The following is a 20,963-nucleotide window of genomic DNA, read 5'->3' as shown; positions in this document are numbered from 1 at the left end:
TGTTGGAACTCTCAACAAGTGCAAAGGAGGGACAGCTTGCCGTTTCCACGTTTATATTTCAAAGATGTGAAATCAACGTTGTATAAGTATAAAAAGGTTTCCCTTTCAATGGAAATAACATAATATTTACGCTAGACAATGTAGTTCCATGTAATTAAATGAATTTCACATGTCCAACTTAACGTTAACACCTGTTGAAATAAGTACTTGTTTGTATTATATAGACATATGCTGCAAACTTCTTGTTAAACAAGTGAAAAAATACCCCACACATGATTTTGTAGTGAAAATAAATAATCCAAGAGAACTGTAAACTTACACAAACAGACCAAAACAATTGATTTTCTTGTTTTTTGCTTATTAAACAAAATATAAAAGTCGAAAGTGCTATCGGATGCACAATAAATATTGTAGGCATTATATTTGAGTCTTATTTTGAAATTTTGTAATGATATTGTCTGAAAAAAAACCTTCACCATCGACTTTGTCTAGACTTCCTGAATTTTACAAACAATAAAGTATAAATAATAGCAAATTTACTTTATAACTGCACTTTTACATGTAGAAGTGAGACTCCATGGATTAAATTTTTTAATCATTTTTATTACCGGTATACTACTGTTGTCCTTATCTATTATATCAACAAGCACAATGCTACAAAACTACAGACAGTTTGATCTGCGTCATTTTTGCAATAAAGGTGGCAGATTACAAAACAAATATATGTAAAATTGACTTGATCATTGACAATAATATTGGTCACAGCTTTGCCATTATAAATTTGTTTTGCTTTTTAGTAGTACAGTACTTATTTTAAACTTGACTGTATTACTTCTGTGTAAAACGACCATACATATCTTCAATTGGTTGTAGCCTCAATCTTCTCGTTTTTTTTTTGTTCAGGGAATCGTCTCGATTTAAAATCAAATTTGTATAAAAAAAATTCCTGTACAACACGACGAATACCAGAGATCTTTTAAGGCATAAAGTAACTACGTTACTTGAGCACCTGAGGACCTGAGTTCACCTGGTAATTTGTGGGTTTCGTGATACTCACTATTTTGTTTCTTCAGTGTATTCTGTTTTGTGAACATTTGTTCTGCTAACCGTCTCGTATGTTTTGGCAATGATGTTTTGTTTTTCTGTCTTTTACGTTTTACGTCAACATGTTTGTCCTTTCTGTTAGTAATTCAGTTACTAGTATGGCGTATTTTGTCTTTTTCGTACTATCGTTGTCTGCTTCTTAATTTGTTTATTGTATCTGGGAGGACTTGAAGTTTTTGTAAACACGTACCAAAAAGACACGTATTGCTAGCTTGAAGTTAACGAGTAATGCGATTACCATCACCATTCAGATACCTTTCTTTTACGGATTTTTCTCGATTTTACTCGATTTGTAATACATGTAAATTATTAAACGATTACGGTATGATACCTTCTAACAATCCCCTCTACTGACTGGGTGGTTTGCAACTACTTTGACTGGCTGTTAAACCCTAGCATGGTCGACGACGTCCCTCTACGGAAACAAACACGTGATTCTCTATGTTCGGACTTCATGTTCACTTGTGGAGTATTATAAAAGATCAAACGAAGAACTTTAAAAGGTCAAAGTCTATATGCTCTTTTTAACAGAATTTTCTTTGGAAACATGATTTTATTATCCATTCCTTTGATGTGTTTGAGCTTTCGATTTTGCCTTTTGATTAGGGACTCTCCGTTTTGAATTTTCCTCAGTCTGACAGAGTTCAATATTTTTTTGTGATTTTACTTTTTATATAAACAGTGAAATATTATTCATGTTCCTTTTGGAGGAATATTTTATAATTTTCCCCGTACTTATATATTTTTTCTTTTGTGTGTGGTTTTCTAAACTATTACTTCCAATTTGGAAACACCCTAATCAGTTTTTGTTTGTGATATCCATTACATTCTAAATGTTTTTAACATGTTTATTATTCACATTTGTTTTTCCTCTATGTTTTACAGGTATGGAAACCTGAATATTTATTAATTTAATAATGCTTCTAAATAAATTTATAAACTTAAAGAAATAACTTCAAAAAGGTTTTGTAAAAAATTAACTTCAAAAAGGTTTTGTAAAAAATAAATTTCAAAAAAGGTGTTGTAAAAAATTAATTTCAAAAGGTTTTGTAAACCAATTTGAAAGTATTTGACAAACATCCCTCTGTAACGTTTAATTTACCTGGGACATATTATTAATACAAAAGCTATTTTTAGTGACAATGTACTTTTTGCTCCCGGCTGTATGTCAACACCTTTCTACACAGACGATCACGTGGTTTCATCAACCATGGACATATCACATATTCTACCTGAATGAAAAGATAAATTTTGTATTACTTGACGACAATTTGATTTTAACACAAATAAATTCATCGCGTCAAATATTGCACTTCACGGTGCAAACTGGAAATTTATAGACGTGAAGACTGCAATATGTCATTTATTAGTAAATGTTTTAAATTTCGAACTTTTCTTTCGTAAATTTGTTTTGACATATGACCATCTCGATCGACAGACGTGTTGTACCTTCTTTGTGATTCGCAATTAATAAGCATGTTTATGCGGACTTCGCGGGATGTTTGTGTTGCATACAAACGAATTATAAAGTGCTGCCCTGGACTAGTGCAGTGGTTTTGTGTTTTATTTCAGGAGATTTGAAATAAGTAATGCTATTCAAAATCAAAGGAGGGAAAACAATATTGTACAACTTAACTTCTGTTGGTATTTTTTTTCCACTAATACATTGTAAACTGCCTCTATTTCATACTCAATAAGTATCGTATGGAAGTACATGTATGTCAATCTCAATAACCTATTTATGAACTAAAAGTTTCATCTGCCAGCAATGATCAATATCATTATGGAAGATTTTCATCCTATAAGCTATACATTTTGGTTATTAAACATTGGTGAAACATATTTAACCCTTGTACATATGATAGTTCTTTCATTCTTCAACCGATATCAACATCTACTTAAATGAGACTATTTAAAATTAATATTTCGCGACAACTCTTTCTTTCTTTTGCGACCCTGTACTATTTCAATAAAACGTTATTTAAGATAACATGCTCTTTTGTTGCTATAATACTGTAGCACTACAAGACGTATTTCTTAAGTGCATTCGAGCCTACCTAATCGTTTATATATTTATTTAGTCTAACATTTCGTTTTTCATCACTTATTTGTTCTATTTATGTGTTACAAATAGATAATGGGATATTTTATCACCTTAATGTCAGATGACCTTAATTTACCCTTACAGAGATACAACGTAAATCAGCTAAACATCAAAATCGTTGAAGCGTTAACAAATACAACATACCACATCGGATTATTGACAATTTTATTCTCAACACTTCCAAATAAGGGACTTTACAATTCTTGTCAAAGCCGTGGTATTGATCCGATGGTAAATTCATCAATACGCTATACACATTATTGAGAAATCTCCAATTCTATAATTGCTTCAATGTTCCTATTTTTAGCACTACTGCTTGCGAAAAAGAGATTAAGGCATACGTAAGCATTCTATGTTCGCTACAATGGTTAAATGATTCTAGAATACCCCTATCGTAAGCCTGATTGGTAGTCTTTGTAGTTTATTGTTGTTTAATATGTATGTTTCTGTTCTATAGATAGATCGTCTGCGTCAGACGCAGTATCGACCGTCTAATGAGCTTCACACAGCAGCCATTGACATCAAGTAACTCTAACCAACCATGCAGAATATTAACAGACAGCCAATCAGAAACGCCGTTACATCTATACCAATTACCTGGAATGTGTATTGAAATGTGGTGACGTACGAATTGATGCTGTGTGACGTCACTGGTTGTTCCCCAAGACCTTGTTACGATGATGTTGAAATATATACACACGATGGCCCAGTTTTCATTGATGTTTGAGTTAGATTGCGAACTATTCGGATGCATGGAGTACTTCGTATATGAGGGACTAGTATTGCTTTATAAAACAATCTGGATTATTACAAAGGATATAGTGGAGTGTCACAAATTGATTATACATTGGATAATTCTCAGCAAAATATTCAAGGTAAGGAACTTGCAATTTTAAAGCATTAAAAGTCAGCAAAAGTATTAGCTATTTTTCCTAGATTTATTTTTATTTTTGCTTGATAAGTTACTATTGTAAATAGAATTAACACTTACATTTTTTTTATAATATATATCATGGAATTTGCTAATTATTTTTAGCGACGTACAACTTTATTTTAAAAATGGTTAGCACCTTTTACTTATAGTAACCAATGGTCAGTATTAGGAAACAACCACCTGTTCTACAAATCATTGCTACAGTTCCTTATTAACTGAATATGAAATTCATATGACAGTTGTATATCGTGATAATATTGATAATACACAACTGTAGGAACTGCATTATATAAACTTACTGTATTGATAAAGGTGCACCATAGTCTTTATACTTTCTTCAATAGTTTATTGTTTTGTCTCGGTTATGCTTATTGCTGAATGTGTAATTATTTGTATTCATTGTGATTGTTTGAAATTTAAAAAAAACATTATCTAACAGAAGAAAACCTAAAACATTCTGGTAACGGATCAAGCTTTTTACAAAAAGAATTAATAACACCGTAGTCAATACAGAGCTTCAAATATTTTTGTTCAAATTGATGACGCTCGAACTGTTCCTTTAGTCGGTGCCTTCTAATTCTATTGTACATTAAATTGGTATCAAATCAAAATTGTTTGCTGGTATGAAGTAGGGTACCGTACGGTTTTTAGAAAAAGGATTATTATTATTTAAAGGTTTTCTTATACAGTAGGTGTTTCTTTTTCGAAATACATTGAAACACAGTGTTCTTGGTTCGAAAGGGGAGGGTGCAAGATACCACCCTGTTTAGTTAGAAACAGGTGGCTGTTGAACAAGGTCCAGCCGAATGTTTTCGTTAGATACTAATTCGTCTTGCTCCTATGTGATTAAATAGGGATTCATGTATTGAAATAAACGAAAACTTGTATTGACAGTTTTTCCTTGATACTCATAAGAAGTATAGGTTATTATTAGACCATACTTATTGAAGAGAGTTTATAGTTGTATTAAGCAAGAAAGAGTCAAACAATGTATATTAAAATTAGTTAAAAAATCTTTTAAAACTCATGCATTTTTAGCAAAACTTTGGTTTTTCCGGTTTAGCAAAAATTAAATATATCATATTGATTTATACTGATGATCGATGGTGTGTTGAGAATAAAACACGAGTATTTTTTTTTTTCCATTTGTAATTTACAGTAATTAGATATGTATATTACGGCACGATCAAAATTCAAGTCTTGCAATACAAAATCAAATGTTACATGCACCAAACATACATGACAAAGTAGAAACGTGAAAATATCGACATCGATCCCCCAAAAAATTAATACATATATGCAACAACAATGATTATTTTGTAATTATGTGCGATAGGTCAAAATTAAGAGTCTCTCTTGTTTACATAGTTGTTTGAATAATTTTTTATTCATCCAGTCTCAGATTATTAGAATTGCAAACAATGTGAAGTCTGACATTTTGTACAACAAACTAAAATATCCAAGTATATTAGGATAAGTTAAATGATTTGATATTTTGCTCGTTTTGACATTTGATTGTTTGTTGTTTATTGTTCATTATTGGGAATATTTATCAACTCGAAGAACATTTAAGATTGATCATGAACGATAACTCTGTCATTATTGATTTGTTGGGGGAGTCGATACCTTATATAATTAATAAGAAAATGAGACATATAAAGCATCAGGATAAACAATGATTTCATTTACAATGGATTAGGTTAACCTACATGCAGGGTATGAATATTTAGTTTTAAATAAGGTTTTGGGGGACATTTCGAATATTATTAGAAATGATTGCTGTTATGTGTGATCACTAAATACGTCGTTTTGAACTGTTCGTAGAACATATGATAAACATTTTTTTTTAATTTTATTGGATAAGTGAAACTTACAGATTTTTTGAAAATAAAGGATAGTAAAAGAAACAGCAATGCTCTTTAAAATGGTATGTTAATATTTGTATATGCTTCTAACACATTGGCAATATCAGTGGCGGATCTAGAACTTTTCCTAAGTGGGGCCCGCTGACTGACCTAAGAGGGGTCCCGCTCCAGTCATGCTTCAATGATTCCCTATATAATCAACCAAATTTTTCCGCCTATGAATATAGAAAATGGAAAACGATGGAAAGTTGAATACAATGTGTATATACATTGATAAATTTTTATGAAGTTTAGTGAAGACTTAAAACGTACCGAAGTGACTTGTGTAAAATATATGCTATAATCAGTTTATAATCAAGCAGTACTGAAATTCATTACAGCATTATATTCAATATTTAATTTCGCTGAAAAAAATGTTATACATGATTTTCCTCAAAAGATTTCTATTCCAGACTACTAAATGATTTAATGTGGATGAAAACATATGAATCGGGATTAGTTAAAACGACCTTAATACCTTCTTAAAAACTATTCCCTTTTATTGTAATTTGATGTGCATTTTATTCAGTGTCTGCATCTAGATAATCTTTTAAATCTCTTTGATGAAATATATCTCTACTTCATTTATCTCTATGTTTGGTACAATTATTTTTACTTTATTGTTATAATGCCTGTAGCAGTGGCTGTTTCACTGTGATGTTTTATTAAATATGACAAAATATGTATGCACAGTTTTGTGTCTGAATCATACATTTTAACAGTTGCACTTGCACTTAATTTTTATTTTGAAAATATTCCTAATGTTCATGTTGACTTGACCTAGTCCTCTTGTGCGTTTTTTTTTTTTTTTTTTTTTTAAATCTAGTGGGTATCTGAATTGTTCAATTATGAAATTTAATTAAAGAACTCGAATTCAATTTCTATTTTCGAAGTTGACTCAAAAAAATTGTGAATAGTTCTGATGGTATTGACTGAGCTTAAGTTTATGTCTTTTGAGTTTTTTCTTTAATATTTTACATTTAAAATAAGATGTAAGTAAAGGATCTCCGAACTTCCATTCATTTTTTTAGAGGCTGACGGACACAAATTCTAAAATAGTCCTGATGGTATTTGCTGAAGACTGAGGCCTTTATATGTTTTTTTTTTTTTCTTTTAACATTTCATTTTCCGCGATTTAACGAAATATGAACACATATTTGCCACTGGACATTTGAATACCAAAAATCAATATGTCTTTCTTCTTCTTAGAATCAAAGTAACTGCTTAAATATAATAAAAATAAAAATCGTAGTCAAGAGAACTTCTATCTCCTTGTCGTAAAATACATAATTCCCGTTTTGTGAATACTAAAGGCATCCGTTACGTTATGAAATTGGCGTAATAATGGTATGTTTTGAGATTATTTGCCAATCTGTTTATTTTACAATTCGCAGATGGACCATTATACCTATATTTTCGAACACAATCAGCCTACGTGACGTAAGCAATCGAAGAAAATATTGTATTCGTAATGAAATTTCCAATAAATCATAGCAATTGATAACAATTAAGACGTTTATAAAACCCACCTTGCTTCAAAATATATTCCAACTGCGATATCTGTTTTGGTTATTGTTTATACCTGACAACATTTAATGCAAAAGTTCTAAAGAAGTCGTAATGTCTTGTACTGTTAATTAGATAATTAAATTTTGTATTTTACAATGACAAATTAATGGTGATATTTAAACAGTCTTCTTTTGGTGTTCCAGGCAAGCGAAAAGTACGGTGTTTGATCAAGATGTTCATTGAAACTATAAAGTTAACTTGTTTTTACTTGAAACTTATGCATGCAATAATTTCGCGGCAATGAGTTGAAAAATTCTGAGATTTGAGAAACGTTAAAAGATAGATTCGGAACACCTAGCTCAAATAACCAAAGTTATTCATGAATCTCGTGTTGCTCACTTCTTTTTTTTCTAATCGGTGTTTTGTTCACTTGTTTGTCTTTTCGTATTTTTTGTTGCTATACGGGGTTTTCTTTTTGACAAACACAGGTTTTCCTATCTCTTTTATCGCTAAAAAATGGATAAAAGCAATTATTTTTTAACCTCAAGCAAGTATTTAACCATTTTCATACAATTTTAACAAGTATAACAGTGACACAGGTTATATAAGAACTAAAAACGTTATCAAGTGTAAAATAAATTAAAAAGAATGCAATAACAGCGACAAGAATATGTATATGTTGTACCGAAGAACGGGACGAACCCCACTAAGGGTCATTTAAATATGCACCAGGGTCTCCAATTGTAAATTGAAAACTGTTAATTTGTCAACACATTGCAATCACGTTGATGTAATTTATAATTCTATTGTACTTTGCTGCACTGTATGCAACCTGCCAAATTTTGATGCATTTACCAATTTACCTTAGTTAAAAAAAACTATGATCGTGATATAGCAGTTAAAGGGAAGCAACTCGAATTCATTTGACGGAAAATAGTAGCGGTTTTAACGGTATCGATATTTTTCTGTTTTTTAATGCAAAGAATCGTTTAATTTGAACCGTATATGAATACTTTGATAATCTGATTAAAAACCGATCTACACTCCCTCTAACGGTGTTGAGTATCGCAGCGAAAACCTACAGGTTATTTTAATGAGATTCTTATTGAATGAAAGTACAACTATCTGAACTTGCCTCGATAAAAACTTTTAAGCCCGCAAAGTCAAACGGTTTATACACATGTGAGTAGCAATTTATTAAACGGCTCCTGAAAATATCGTCATTATACATATGTTCTTGTGGGTTTTACCTTATATTACTAGTGTATTAAATCTTTTGGTTATACTTTTTTTTTTCTTTACATTTTTTTGGACCTGACCAGCTGGATGTTATATATTAATTCGTGTTTTGCATACGGAATTCTGACGTAGTAGCATTACGTTAAAGGCTAATTTTCAAAACAATCGTCGGGTAACTTGCCGAGTATTTAATATTTGCCACCACCAGAGATAAAGAAATGGCTTCTAAATATCAAGATACCCACGGATACAATTATATTTAATTGAATATATTATAATAAATATATGAACTTTAAGAGAGATTCTACAGAGGTTCAAAAATAAACAAGATTAATCACACCTTTGATCCTTTGGTCTATACTGGTAGTCCATTGGCAACCATTTTACCACATGTCCTTATTTTTTAATATTAGATTTATTAATTGTACATATTATATACGTATTATCTCGTGTATTGCTGAACCATTTAAGGTAGTAACTCCCATCTATATTCATTTTACGTAGATTCTGCAGGTGATTGACATCTTCAATGCCAAGGTGTTAAACGTCTATAGAAAGTAAACATAAGTTTTCTTCTTCACACCAATGCGATGACCATTGTGCGTCAAGAAATTCTGGCGTAATTGGAAAAACTCAATATAGTTCTAACTCATCCAATGAAAAATCGAGCTCGTCCATTGGGCAGTTAACTAATTGAACATGTGGATAAAATCTAGAAACACTTTTAAAATTGGATAATTTCATTCTAAACATGTCATCAATAATGAGTGGGAATTTTTATCATCGAAGACCAGTTATTAAAAGAGAACCACCATTTAATGCATGCGTTTTATATAATCTTGGTAAGTTCAATGCATGAGTTTTATTAGGTTAAAATATATAGAGAACCGACAAAAATTAAACGCTTATATTATTTTTTTTATTAAACTTATAAAAGAAAGCAAAGTTTTATCAAAGCACGTGTTTACTGTTTTATGTTTACCTCAAATGCAATTTTAACAAGATACTATATATGTTTGCACCATTTTTTTTTTTAAAAGTTTTTCAAACTCATAAACATAGAAAAGAGAACTGTAAAACAAACCGCTAAGTTTAAACAAAAGTTACTGATACATTGAGTACTTTTACATATCTATAGTAAAACTTTTTGTAAAATAAATTTTTGTGTTTTTATTATAGCAAATTAAAAATCATTGACAGCACTTTATCAAATTTTAAAATATGGAACATATGTTACAGAAAATGACGGCTCGTGACCGTCACGTGCTTTTGAACGAGAGCGTATGCACTCGTTATGTTGAGTTACATTTTATAAAATCTTTAACCGCAGCTAATCTTTAATAAAGTTCTATCATCAATAGTGTTGTTTCCGAGTTAGAATGTAACAATTCCATTTTTAAACGGTTAGTAACAATTTGTTTATTAATTGAATGTTTTCATTTATCTTTTAAAATGATAATCTTATCATTTTTTTCAAATATCTATTCTAGATTTTTTATATAAAAATTGGGAGACTTTCAAATGTTGGCGAAAAATCAAACACACGGGATGGCAAACATGAATATGAACTTGCTTCAGTTGGCCATTTTTATTTCTTGATACCCTAAAATATTACCAGAACTCACCTATAAATATTGTCTAGCCTCATCCCGATGTAGAAATTGTTGAACGAATATCCAACCAGAATTTTGCAGAGAAATGAGCATGCGACATCATTTAAAGTAAATATAGGCCCCATCGTGTTTGTGTATGTGTGTGTGTGTGTGTTCCCATCTCACAGTCAAATTAAAAATACAGTTTCCTTTATTAGACAGTCATAAGAACTGAGGACGGGAGACCCAAAACAATAATTTGAACTGATATATATTGTATTTTGATATTGTATTGTTTATTTTTGTATATATTTTATGTTTGTCACAGATGATGTGTTTTTGATTTTTTGGCAATACAATTATTTGATTTGATTTGATTTGATTTGATTTGTTAATAATTTTAAACATATACCGGTGTTGCCAAGACGTAGACTATATATATACTAACAAATTCATTGCATCATATTCAATTGTCGCCAAATAATTTATGTTTATTTTATTTTATATTTTCAGATTCCTCACAGAGAGTCCCAGCCTCTCCAAGACGCCATTCATTAAGTGTGACATCTTCCCCTCAACAATCACCATCAACAACCACCATTACATCATCAACGGAACAAATGTTACTTTTACAGCCACAGGTAATTTACATGTTACTTTTGCATCCGCAGTTAATTTACATGTTACTTTTGCATCGCAGTTAATTTATACCTTACTTTTGCATTCGCGGTTAATTTACATGTTACTTTTGTATTTACAGTTAATTTACATGTTAATTTTACATCTACTTCATTTCAACTCTTGTAAAAAGTTGTCTCATTACCGGGCAGTTAAATTTCATACTACATTTGCAGTCACAAGTTAATTTGGTCATACAAGTCCTAACTTGTCCATGCACGTATATATGTACCCCTGACGACTTTCAAATGGTCGATTTAATTGTTCCTGACAGAACTTAAATAAGAAAAGCGATTCGGGTACCCGCAACTTATATTTTCATGTACGAAATTTTGCCACTGGACGTTAAGCAAAAACATCAACCATTCAAATTTCTAAGGGCAGCTGTATGTTATTTATTAAAACCCTGGATACAATATCTTTATTAATAATAACGATGTGTTCGTTGGCATCTTATATAGTTTTATAAAATTTATTATGAAATTGTTCAAGGCTAAATTGTTCTTCTGTTAACACCTTTAAAATCTATAAGAAAAGGTGGATTGTCTCGCGATTATTAGATAGACGTAGGATCGTTTCTGTAAAATTTTCTTCGATTTTAGTCGGGAAAATGGTGTCGAAAGTTAATTATCAAGCGAAAAAACAAAACCAAATTGAACTAGTCGTCAGAATTATATATGTTTTTTTTTCAACTCTTTTTAAAAACATCGGTTGCCTTAACTTTACGCAAAATAAACGTTTTTTTTCCCAAACAACTTTTAATTTTACATGTAAAAGTCTATCATAATGGTATTACATTGACAGTGTATAGAATGCATGTCTCGGTTTTGAAGAGTTAGACTGAAAGGAAAATATAAAAAATAAAATAATTTTGCAATCGGGAAAAATGAGCATTACTTTTATTAGCGTATGAATGCATATTAATTAACTGGAACTACTTATCCGTATACTCTAGTTGAGGCGGGACTTTGACTGTTATCACTTTCGCAAACAATGGATTTTAACCATATGGTTAATGTCATATGCTTAAGTTATAACGAGCGGAGGCACACTCCGTTAAAGGCGTGAACACTTATTTATAACACCAATATTAATTTAAGTAATTAGAGTATTAATTTCTTGTATTTGTTTCATGAATCCCGACACGTGTTTAAGATTGCGTTAAAAGTTCGATTTCGACGAATACGGTGGTTGCTCCTCGCACGACAACGCCAAACACCAATTGACATAACTTATAATGTCATGAGCACGAGTAAAGTGAAAACTTAATTGCCATGAAACCACAGAATTATATATTACTGTGATAGAGAACCACTTGATGTGTATTAAAAACGCAGTGGCGTAGAGAAAATGTTTAAATGACCAAATGCACGTGCGAAAATCTAAAGTATCCGCTAATAATTAGGTTCTGTCGATTACATGTATTGCTTTCACCTAATTAAATAAACGATTCAAATTTTTTTATTAATTTTACCACGGCGACAATCACAGGATTGGAACACATTTTATACATAAACGCACGCAAACAGACACCAAATTTAAGAATGGACCCAGTAATATATTTCCGTACAAGTTTAAATTAGAAACAATGTCGAAATTTAAAAAATATTGAAAAATACATTATAAGGTGAAGCCAAAAGGTACTCACAAAGATATGTTTAGGTGCCTAAATATGCTAAAACTCAAAATTCAATATTTCTCGCACCTTGTGAATGTTTTATGTTGACATTTGACTTAGGGGTCAATTTTTTTCGCAGCTTGTGTTGTATTCGCTAAGAGAAAACGGACGTCAGCATCAGGCTATATAACACAGTGTCTTTTAAAAGTCAAGCATTATTTCACTTGGAACTTGCTTTTGTAAGATCTGCTGTTAACAAAAATAATATCAGTAAGACATTTTTATTTTTTTCTGTTTGTAGGCTGCCTTCACATCTCAAGCCAGTTTTCTGGGAGATTTGCCTGCACCGTTTGCTTCGTGCGGAACACAGTCAGGTAGTGCGGATATCGGAATATTTCCATCATCTGCAGGATTTCAAGGAACAATGCCTTCGGATACATCATACGCATCAGAAGATATTCCTTCTGATATTTTTCAGGGCGGCTTCGATTCATCTGCTTTTCAAAACATACAACAAGGCTATCCGGAAACCTACAGTTACGAAGGAGCATTCATGGTGGACAAAGAGTCAGCTAAACAGCTAGGAGCTATGTATTCACAGGAAAATCAAAGTTTCCCAGGATCTCAACCAAAGTATACCGATTCCATGATGTCTTACGAAGGCAGTTTTCAAGCATTTCCGGCACAGGACTGTGACTTATTACCACAAAGATACATCAGTGACACTAAACAAAAATTCACTTATCCATCACCTCATGAACTGTTCCAAGCACCTCATATTGGATATTCCGAAATCGATCAAAAACATCCGCCATTCAGTTCTCATCAAAGTTTTAGTGATGCTTCAAACATTTTCTGCAGAGACAGAAGCAGTTTTCCTAGTTACGGTCAGGGTTTCTATGACAACCGAAGTTTACCTCACACGGAGACTGATAGGACTCATTATCGTCCTGGAGATTTAAATGTAGTGCGTCAGGGTTTCTCCCGAAGACCGCCTCTTACAATTCCAATGCCTCCTGGTACCCCAGAAGGGTAAGTTGACTTCCGACCAGTTCTACAATTTTTACTTAATTTTCTCTTATTCAAATTTTATTCTTGCTTCCTATTTACATATAGTGACTTTTTCATAACCTTTGCCGAATTTATCTTCACTTATCCTTAAAATGTCATTTCAGAAAATAGAAAAGAATATATTAAGAATGCTATTTTCAAAATATAAAATCTGTTAATTTTTTTCTTAATCTGTCTTTGATACCTGTTATCAACATGACATTTAAAATTTAAAACATGTATTCAATCTTTACAGAATGGATGTGCAGAAATTTCATATCAAATCACCAGCTACCCCTTCCACACCGAGTTCTACAAGGTCTTCCCCTGGGAGGGAACAACCACAGAAGGAGAGTCTATTATGTGCAGTTTGTGGCGACAATGCTGCTTGTCAACATTACGGAGTCAGAACCTGTGAAGGATGCAAGGGATTTTTCAAGGTAAGAGGAACGAACATTTCTACATTTGATTTTCTTTAAAGGGAAGAATTTTAAATTGAAACATTCAAAGAATAAAAAGTTCAAAATTGTCTAATGAATCTTATTTTTTTCCATTTCTCATGAACATCTACAGCGGCAATGCATGTATTAATCTTTATACAGCGGCAATACATTTACTAATCTTTTATACATTATGAAGAACAACTTGTTGCTCATAATCATGATAATAGGCAAGCAGCAAAGAGTCGATTTATTTTTAATAAAAATATTTTCTTCTTCTTAAACAGAGAACAGTACAAAAAAACGCCAAGTACGTGTGTCTGGCCGATAAAAATTGTCCAGTAGACAAGCGAAGACGGAACAGATGCCAGTTTTGCCGATTCCAAAAATGTTTGGTTGTTGGCATGGTCAAAGAAGGTTCGTTAAATGTTCATTTACAGTTATCTTTGTAATAATATTTCTATTATTCTTCTTTTTTTTTTTTTTTTTTTTAAATTTACTGAATTTTAAAGTGAAGCTGAAATTTTACAGATTAGATCAAGAGTATTCCCGTAAAATTTCATTTTAATTGATTAACAGCCGCCTGTAATTAGTATTTCAATGGAAATTCAATGTCTATAACTTTTTTTTATAGTTGTGAGAACAGACAGTTTAAAAGGCAGACGTGGTCGGCTTCCATCAAAGCCAAAAAGTCCACAAGAATCACCACCTTCACCCCCTGTCAGCCTCATTACTGCTTTAGTCCGAGCACACGTAGACTCTTCCCCAGACATTCCTAATCTGGACTACAGTAAGGTAAGTTACAACACGTTTAAAAATACCATTATTATTCAACAATATATATTGTTTTATGTTTTTTCATCGTTAATATGATAGAAGAAAGATTTGAGTCAACAGTAGTTTACTGATTCAAAACTCATCAATTCATTTAGGAAGTACAAATCAAGGTAAAACTCAAAATCTAAGGGAAATTTAATGAACTTATAAAGGAACAAAAGCGCATGCGTCGACAGGCTGATCATCTTCTGCAACGACTTTTAAATTAATAACAGCTTATGTAGATGTTGTTCTCTAAATCAGGGTTGATTTGAATATATCTTTCATCTAAAAGGAACATCTCCCTTTCGCGTATGCCTTCATTATAGAAGTAAATATTCAAAATGAAAGTTTTAAAAAAAAATATATATATATATATATATGTAACATGTTATCCTAATAATACAAAATATCGTTATTACATGACAATTATTTAAACAATTTTATTTACCAACAGTTTGAAGTGCCTTCCGGTTCAACAAGCCCAACCTCACATGAAGAAAAAATCAGGCTTTTCTATGATATTATCCTCACCTCCATGGATATACTGAAAGCATGGGCAGAAAAAATCCCGGGCTTCTGTGACCTGTGCAAAGAAGATCAAGATCTCCTTTTCAAATCAGCATCATTAGAACTCTTTGTTTTGCGGATAGCATACAGGTAAGTCACACATTATGCTTTATAATATAAAATGTGGTAGAAAGACAAAAGACAAACCTTTCTGAACTGCAAACATATCTATTATAATAATGTGAAATTAGGAACATTTTATTTAATCACGATAACTGAATAGTGAATGTTTGTCCTTTTATAATTGTTAATTGCTATTAGATAAAAAAAAAAAGTTCCTAAAAATGTCTGCAAGTAATGACAGCTGGTGTGTATATAAACAATTTTGAGAAAACTTTCCAGCTTTAATAAACGTGAATGTAAGACTGTGCATACGTGTATAAATTGAATACACAGTTAAAGTTTATACCTTTTTATCTATCATACTAATTATATGAATTTGAACTTTCAGAGTTCATCCAAATGATGACCAGATAATTTTTGACAATGGCCAGGTATTCCACAGAGACGAGATTAGAAGTATATTTGGTGAATGGATTGATTCCATAGTAGACTTTGGGCTGTCTCTCCACAGAAACAATCTAGACATCTCATCACTGGCTTGTATGGCAGCTCTTACTCTAGTCACAAGTAAGTCATCCTAATTTAATGTTCTTACTTTAGTCTCTAGTCATCTTAGTATACTTTTTAAAATCTAGTCACAAGTAAGTTATATTAGTTAAATATTCTTACTCTAGTCACAAGTGAAGCATCTTAGTTTGCTATTTTTTCAAAATGTGTTATACATCTTGGTCTAGTTTACTTAGAAGCTTCTACCCTAGTAAAAAGTAAAGCATCTTAGTTTACTATTCTTACCCTAGTCACAAGTAAAGCATCTTAGTTTACTATTCTTACTCTAGTCACAAGTAAGGCATCTCAGTTCACTGTTCTTTCAAAATATGTTATCCCTCTTGGTCTAGCTTATTTGACAACTTTAACTATAGTCACAAGAAATGGATCTTAGTTTACTATTCTTCCAAAATGTATTATCTCTCTTGGTCTAGCTAAACTTGCAGCTCTTACTCTAATCTCAAGTAATGGATCTTAGTTTACTATTCTTACTCTTGTCATAAGTGAGGCATCTTAGTTTACTATTCTTTCAAAATGTATTATCTCTCTTGGCCTAGCTAAACTAACAGCTCTAACTCTAGTCACAAGTAATGCATCTAAGTTTACTATTCTTTAAAAATTTGTTATCCCTCTTTGTCTAGCTTTTTTGACTGCTCTAACTCTAGTCGCAAGTAATGCATCTTAGTTTACTATTCTTTTATTAATGTATTATTCTTTTTGGTCCAACTTCTATCTGTTCTTTGTATGCTACATGTATGCCAATAGAATTTAGGCTACCACTAGTGTTTCATTAACATTACAATTCTTCTTTAAAAAGTCACACAAAATTGATAATGATCGAAAAAAATCCAATTATCCGTTACGCCATTAGGGAACAAATATGCATTAGGAATACTCTGCGATGTATTGTCATGAACAAACTTTATAATGTTTTTTAATTTTTTTTTGTAGCACGGCATGGAGTCAAAGATCAAAAGAAAATGGAAGATTTACAAATGAAAATCATAGACTGTTTGCGTGATCATTGTACATACAATAGTGACGCACAGAAGAAGCCACATTTATTTTCCTACATTCTCAGTACGGAAGCAGAACTTAGAACATTAAGCCGAGAAGGGCTTCAACGAATGTTGTTTTTTAAACTGGAAGACATTTTTCAGGCCCCATCTATCATTGAAGATACTTATTTATCAAGTGCACTACCATTTTAAATTTGCATTCATGACGTCATCAACTATGGATAAGGATGACGTGGATATTAGTATTGACATTTGAACTGATTTTTTTTTCTATTTAAAAACAATATATGTCTGTGAAAAAAAAGATAATAATATGTCTATTTTCTAATTTATATTGCAAAAATATGACACACATTCTAAATTTCTGGTACCTGGATGGACCAGAAATTCGATTCGCTGTTTCACAATCTTATGCATTCAGGGTTATTTCAAAACTACTCCAAAACACCAAAAACAATGGTGTTGTTAACCAATGATATGGCCTCATTTTCATTTTTTAGTACCACCATTGAAATTACCCATAGTTCATTAGATTATTAAACTGCAAATTGATTAAGTCATTGTATCTCCTAATAGTGCTACTTTTTATATAGTGCTATGTTGTAATAAACAAATGGTTTGTTTTTCTCGAGAAAACCTTAGTGATAATTGTTTTTTTATATTCAGATTTTACTTTGCAGATGTAAATTAAAAGTGTTAACAAAAGATTTCTATAGACATTTTTCATATAAACGACTTTTGACTCCGGATTATATAATTTTTCGACAGGTTGCCTTATCTGCTGTTCGACATACTAACAGCGACTAAAAGAAGTAAAATCAAATAATATATTCAGTGAAATTTTGGGGGAAAGTTTACTGCTTACCCCACAATTGTACCGACTGAAGATTGATTTTACTTGTTTACGTTGCTCTTACTTGACTGAGTACCAGGATGTCACAATCGTCACAACTCGGCCGATTCCGTACCTCATAGAAGGAGTTAAGTGGAGTCACCCGAGGTTTGCCGATTGAGGATGTCCTACAGCAGAATAGGTGACATGGCGAAAAAAATATTAACTCTGGATTAAAAAATCGGTACTGTGAAATCGTCTATTGTTAAAAAGCTCTGTCTCAATGGTTAAATGCTATTTCATATATCTACACTTTTATAATCAAAAAGAGAATGTATTTTACATATACTTGTTAACGTAGAGATCTATTAAACCATTAGTAATTTCTAAATTTGATTAAAATTAAGCACCAAGACTACACTATCAAATCTCAATTAAACTTACAAAAAATATCGTATTTGCTCATTTAACTGTAGATGATTTTAAATCCAAATAAATTGGTTAGGGGAAATGTATGTATATAATTGTAAACCAGACAAATCCTTTAACTTGGCCTAATCCTTACACACAACAGTACCTAAATTTCCTCTTTGTATTTTATACATTGTGACTATGTTATGATAATTATGATATGTATAATTTTTCTGCACTTTTGTACATATAAAAACATCTATGTTGTCGAAATGTCCACAAAATCTGTTGTTAAGTTATATGTTATATTTGGATATACATATTTTTTCATTAGTATCTTTTATTTTAGAAGCAAAATGCTTTAGAAACGTAGAAAGGTGTTACATTCATTTTAAAATTTTTGATGTTGTCACGTGATAAATAATTGAATGTTCACTTTTGATAATGATTTACTGTTTTAGTGTTAAAAGTCTTTTTTTTTATTTATTAAAAATGAATGGAAGTTGGCTTGTAACTCTCAGGATTAAAGAGGTACATTGTCATTGTATCTTCAAATTTCAAAGACATTTCTGTAATTTTATTCAGATTTAATATCTTCGTACCATTGGATTACTATATTTCTATTTTAACATCTTGATAAATTTTACAATCAAATTCTGCATAACAATTACATTATCTAAAGAAAAGGTTGATTTTGATGGTCGTTAGCAGATGTTAATATTCACTTCATTTTCTTCAAGTGATTTTTTGTGTGTACTCTTTTGATGTAAGGCAATAAATGTTATATCCCGGTGAATTTTAGGTGTTAATGCTAAAGTATTTGTGTTGTTGGTTTGCTGTCTCACATAAATCCAAAATGTGCATTCATTATTTTAAAATTTCATGTTTTGTCCAGTTTTTATTTGTGTTTACTATTTGTCTCTCCTCTTAATAATATGATCAATGATAAAGACGCTAAACAGTTCATTCATTATAAGTTATAAAAAGATAAGTCCACAAAAACATGAAATTTGATGTCGTTATCATCAAATGAAATTAACACTTTAATATTTCGTGCGTCTATCATAAGTAAATCAGAAACTCTCATTTGCAGGTCTAACCATGTTGAAGCAACAAAGATAAAAATAAGTGTAATATTAAATTCATTTTCGTTTTGTAAGATTTTTTATCCTCTAAGGAATATATTCATATGTTATTGCTTTAAATCTTTATAAATTAGAAAACGCGAACATCCTAGTCTTTTAGAAGTTAGATTTTGGGCATTCGAAGATGTTAGGGAACTATATTTTTATGTATCTACGCAACGACAATTAATCTTTCCTTCAAAGTGAAGAGCTCTTCATTCTAGGGCAGATGATATTATTGAGTTACTAATGCCATTGAGGTATAGATATATGTTTATATGGTGTATTTATTATTTTACTATACTAGTCATAATTATTTTGCATTTTGCTTGCCAAATTAACATGTATTGTTGAAGTGCTATGTTTGTTTTTGTTAAATTATTTCTTTATTTTCATTAAAAAGGGTTCATAAAAGACGTTGTTAAATTGTTTTGTAAATAAACCTTGCTTTCAAATACCACTTTGTCCATTTTCACTTATCTGGAAGTCAATATAGTATGCGCATGATCGTAGGCATGCTGATAGAATGGTTGATGACGTCAGTTCTTCGGTTTGTTCAGACCCAGAAAAATCGAATTTTGATTTGGAATTTTATTAAATCTTAAAACATTATAGAAGAATATTTAAAAAATAAAAATGGTGGAAAAAAATATAACATAATCATGATAATTTGATGACAGAAAAGAAATTTCATCAAAAAGACTAATATAGATTTTGAGAGCCTGAAGGTTTATCGTTCCGTTTTCTGAAAAGAAATAAAACTTTTTGAACCCTTTTAATCTTTATCTGTGATATTCCATGATAATAAATACACCATTTGGAATGTTTCTTCTTTTTTCGTTGAGGTTGAATTCCGAAAAACTGTAAATATTGGTTAAATATGTTGTGTTTACATTAGATGTATTCTAAATTAGCACTTTTTATATAGTTGATGTAACCTTTCCAGTCACGTGTTTGAGCAAAGCTTGAACATTTTGTTTTGTTTTGTCTTAAAATATGTTTATTAAAAAATGCAAAAATCTCCAAGTCTTTTTGTTTATTTAGTAATCAGAACCTCATTAACGATACAACGATACATTGGAAGCCTGCAAACATTATATATATCTCGTCTAAGAATTAACAATGTTAGAACTGTAAATTTTTTGTTCTTCCCTCGCCGGGATTCGAACCCATGCTACTGAGATATCGTGACACTGACTCAGACGTACTTATATATATATGTGTGTATATATATACAACTCGTCTAAACATCAACCGAACAATGTTAGATCTGTAAGTTTGCTTTATATATATATATTATATATATAGGGCATGCGAAGCTGAAATTATACCAGAAATGACAACAATTCTCAGAAATTATTTTGTTGGTGACCGTTATATTTGACGTTTACAAACCATTTAACATTTTTG

General features: G+C 31.1%; 1 protein-coding gene across 4 annotated transcripts in view; it reads left to right on the top strand.

Moving 5' to 3' along the window:
* Positions 1-20,574, top strand: part of LOC139503498 (probable nuclear hormone receptor HR38) — a 43,631-nt gene extending 23,057 nt beyond the window's left edge. For 2 of the 4 annotated variants that reach the window (XM_071293287.1, XM_071293289.1), the window contains 9 exons: positions 3,666-4,083; positions 10,900-11,027; positions 12,984-13,714; positions 13,989-14,172; positions 14,460-14,589; positions 14,807-14,967; positions 15,446-15,648; positions 16,010-16,188; positions 17,119-20,574. In XM_071293287.1, coding sequence (XP_071149388.1) covers positions 11,007-11,027; positions 12,984-13,714; positions 13,989-14,172; positions 14,460-14,589; positions 14,807-14,967; positions 15,446-15,648; positions 16,010-16,188; positions 17,119-17,378 — 1,869 coding nt within the window. In that variant the 5' untranslated portion in view covers positions 3,666-4,083; positions 10,900-11,006 and the 3' untranslated portion in view covers positions 17,379-20,574. Of the gene's footprint in view, positions 1-3,665; positions 4,084-5,731; positions 5,859-9,258; positions 9,637-10,899; positions 11,028-12,983; positions 13,715-13,988; positions 14,173-14,459; positions 14,590-14,806; positions 14,968-15,445; positions 15,649-16,009; positions 16,189-17,118 lie in introns of those variants that run through there. The other 2 variants (XM_071293286.1, XM_071293285.1) reach the window with 2 other exon arrangements.
* The last annotated feature ends 389 nt before the right edge of the window (positions 20,575-20,963 follow it).

Source organism: Mytilus edulis, chromosome 14 (genome assembly GCF_963676685.1).
Source record: "Mytilus edulis chromosome 14, xbMytEdul2.2, whole genome shotgun sequence".
In the NCBI taxonomy this organism is placed as follows: Eukaryota; Metazoa; Mollusca; class Bivalvia; order Mytilida; family Mytilidae; genus Mytilus; species Mytilus edulis.
This window is presented reverse-complemented; position numbering and strand designations above follow the sequence as displayed.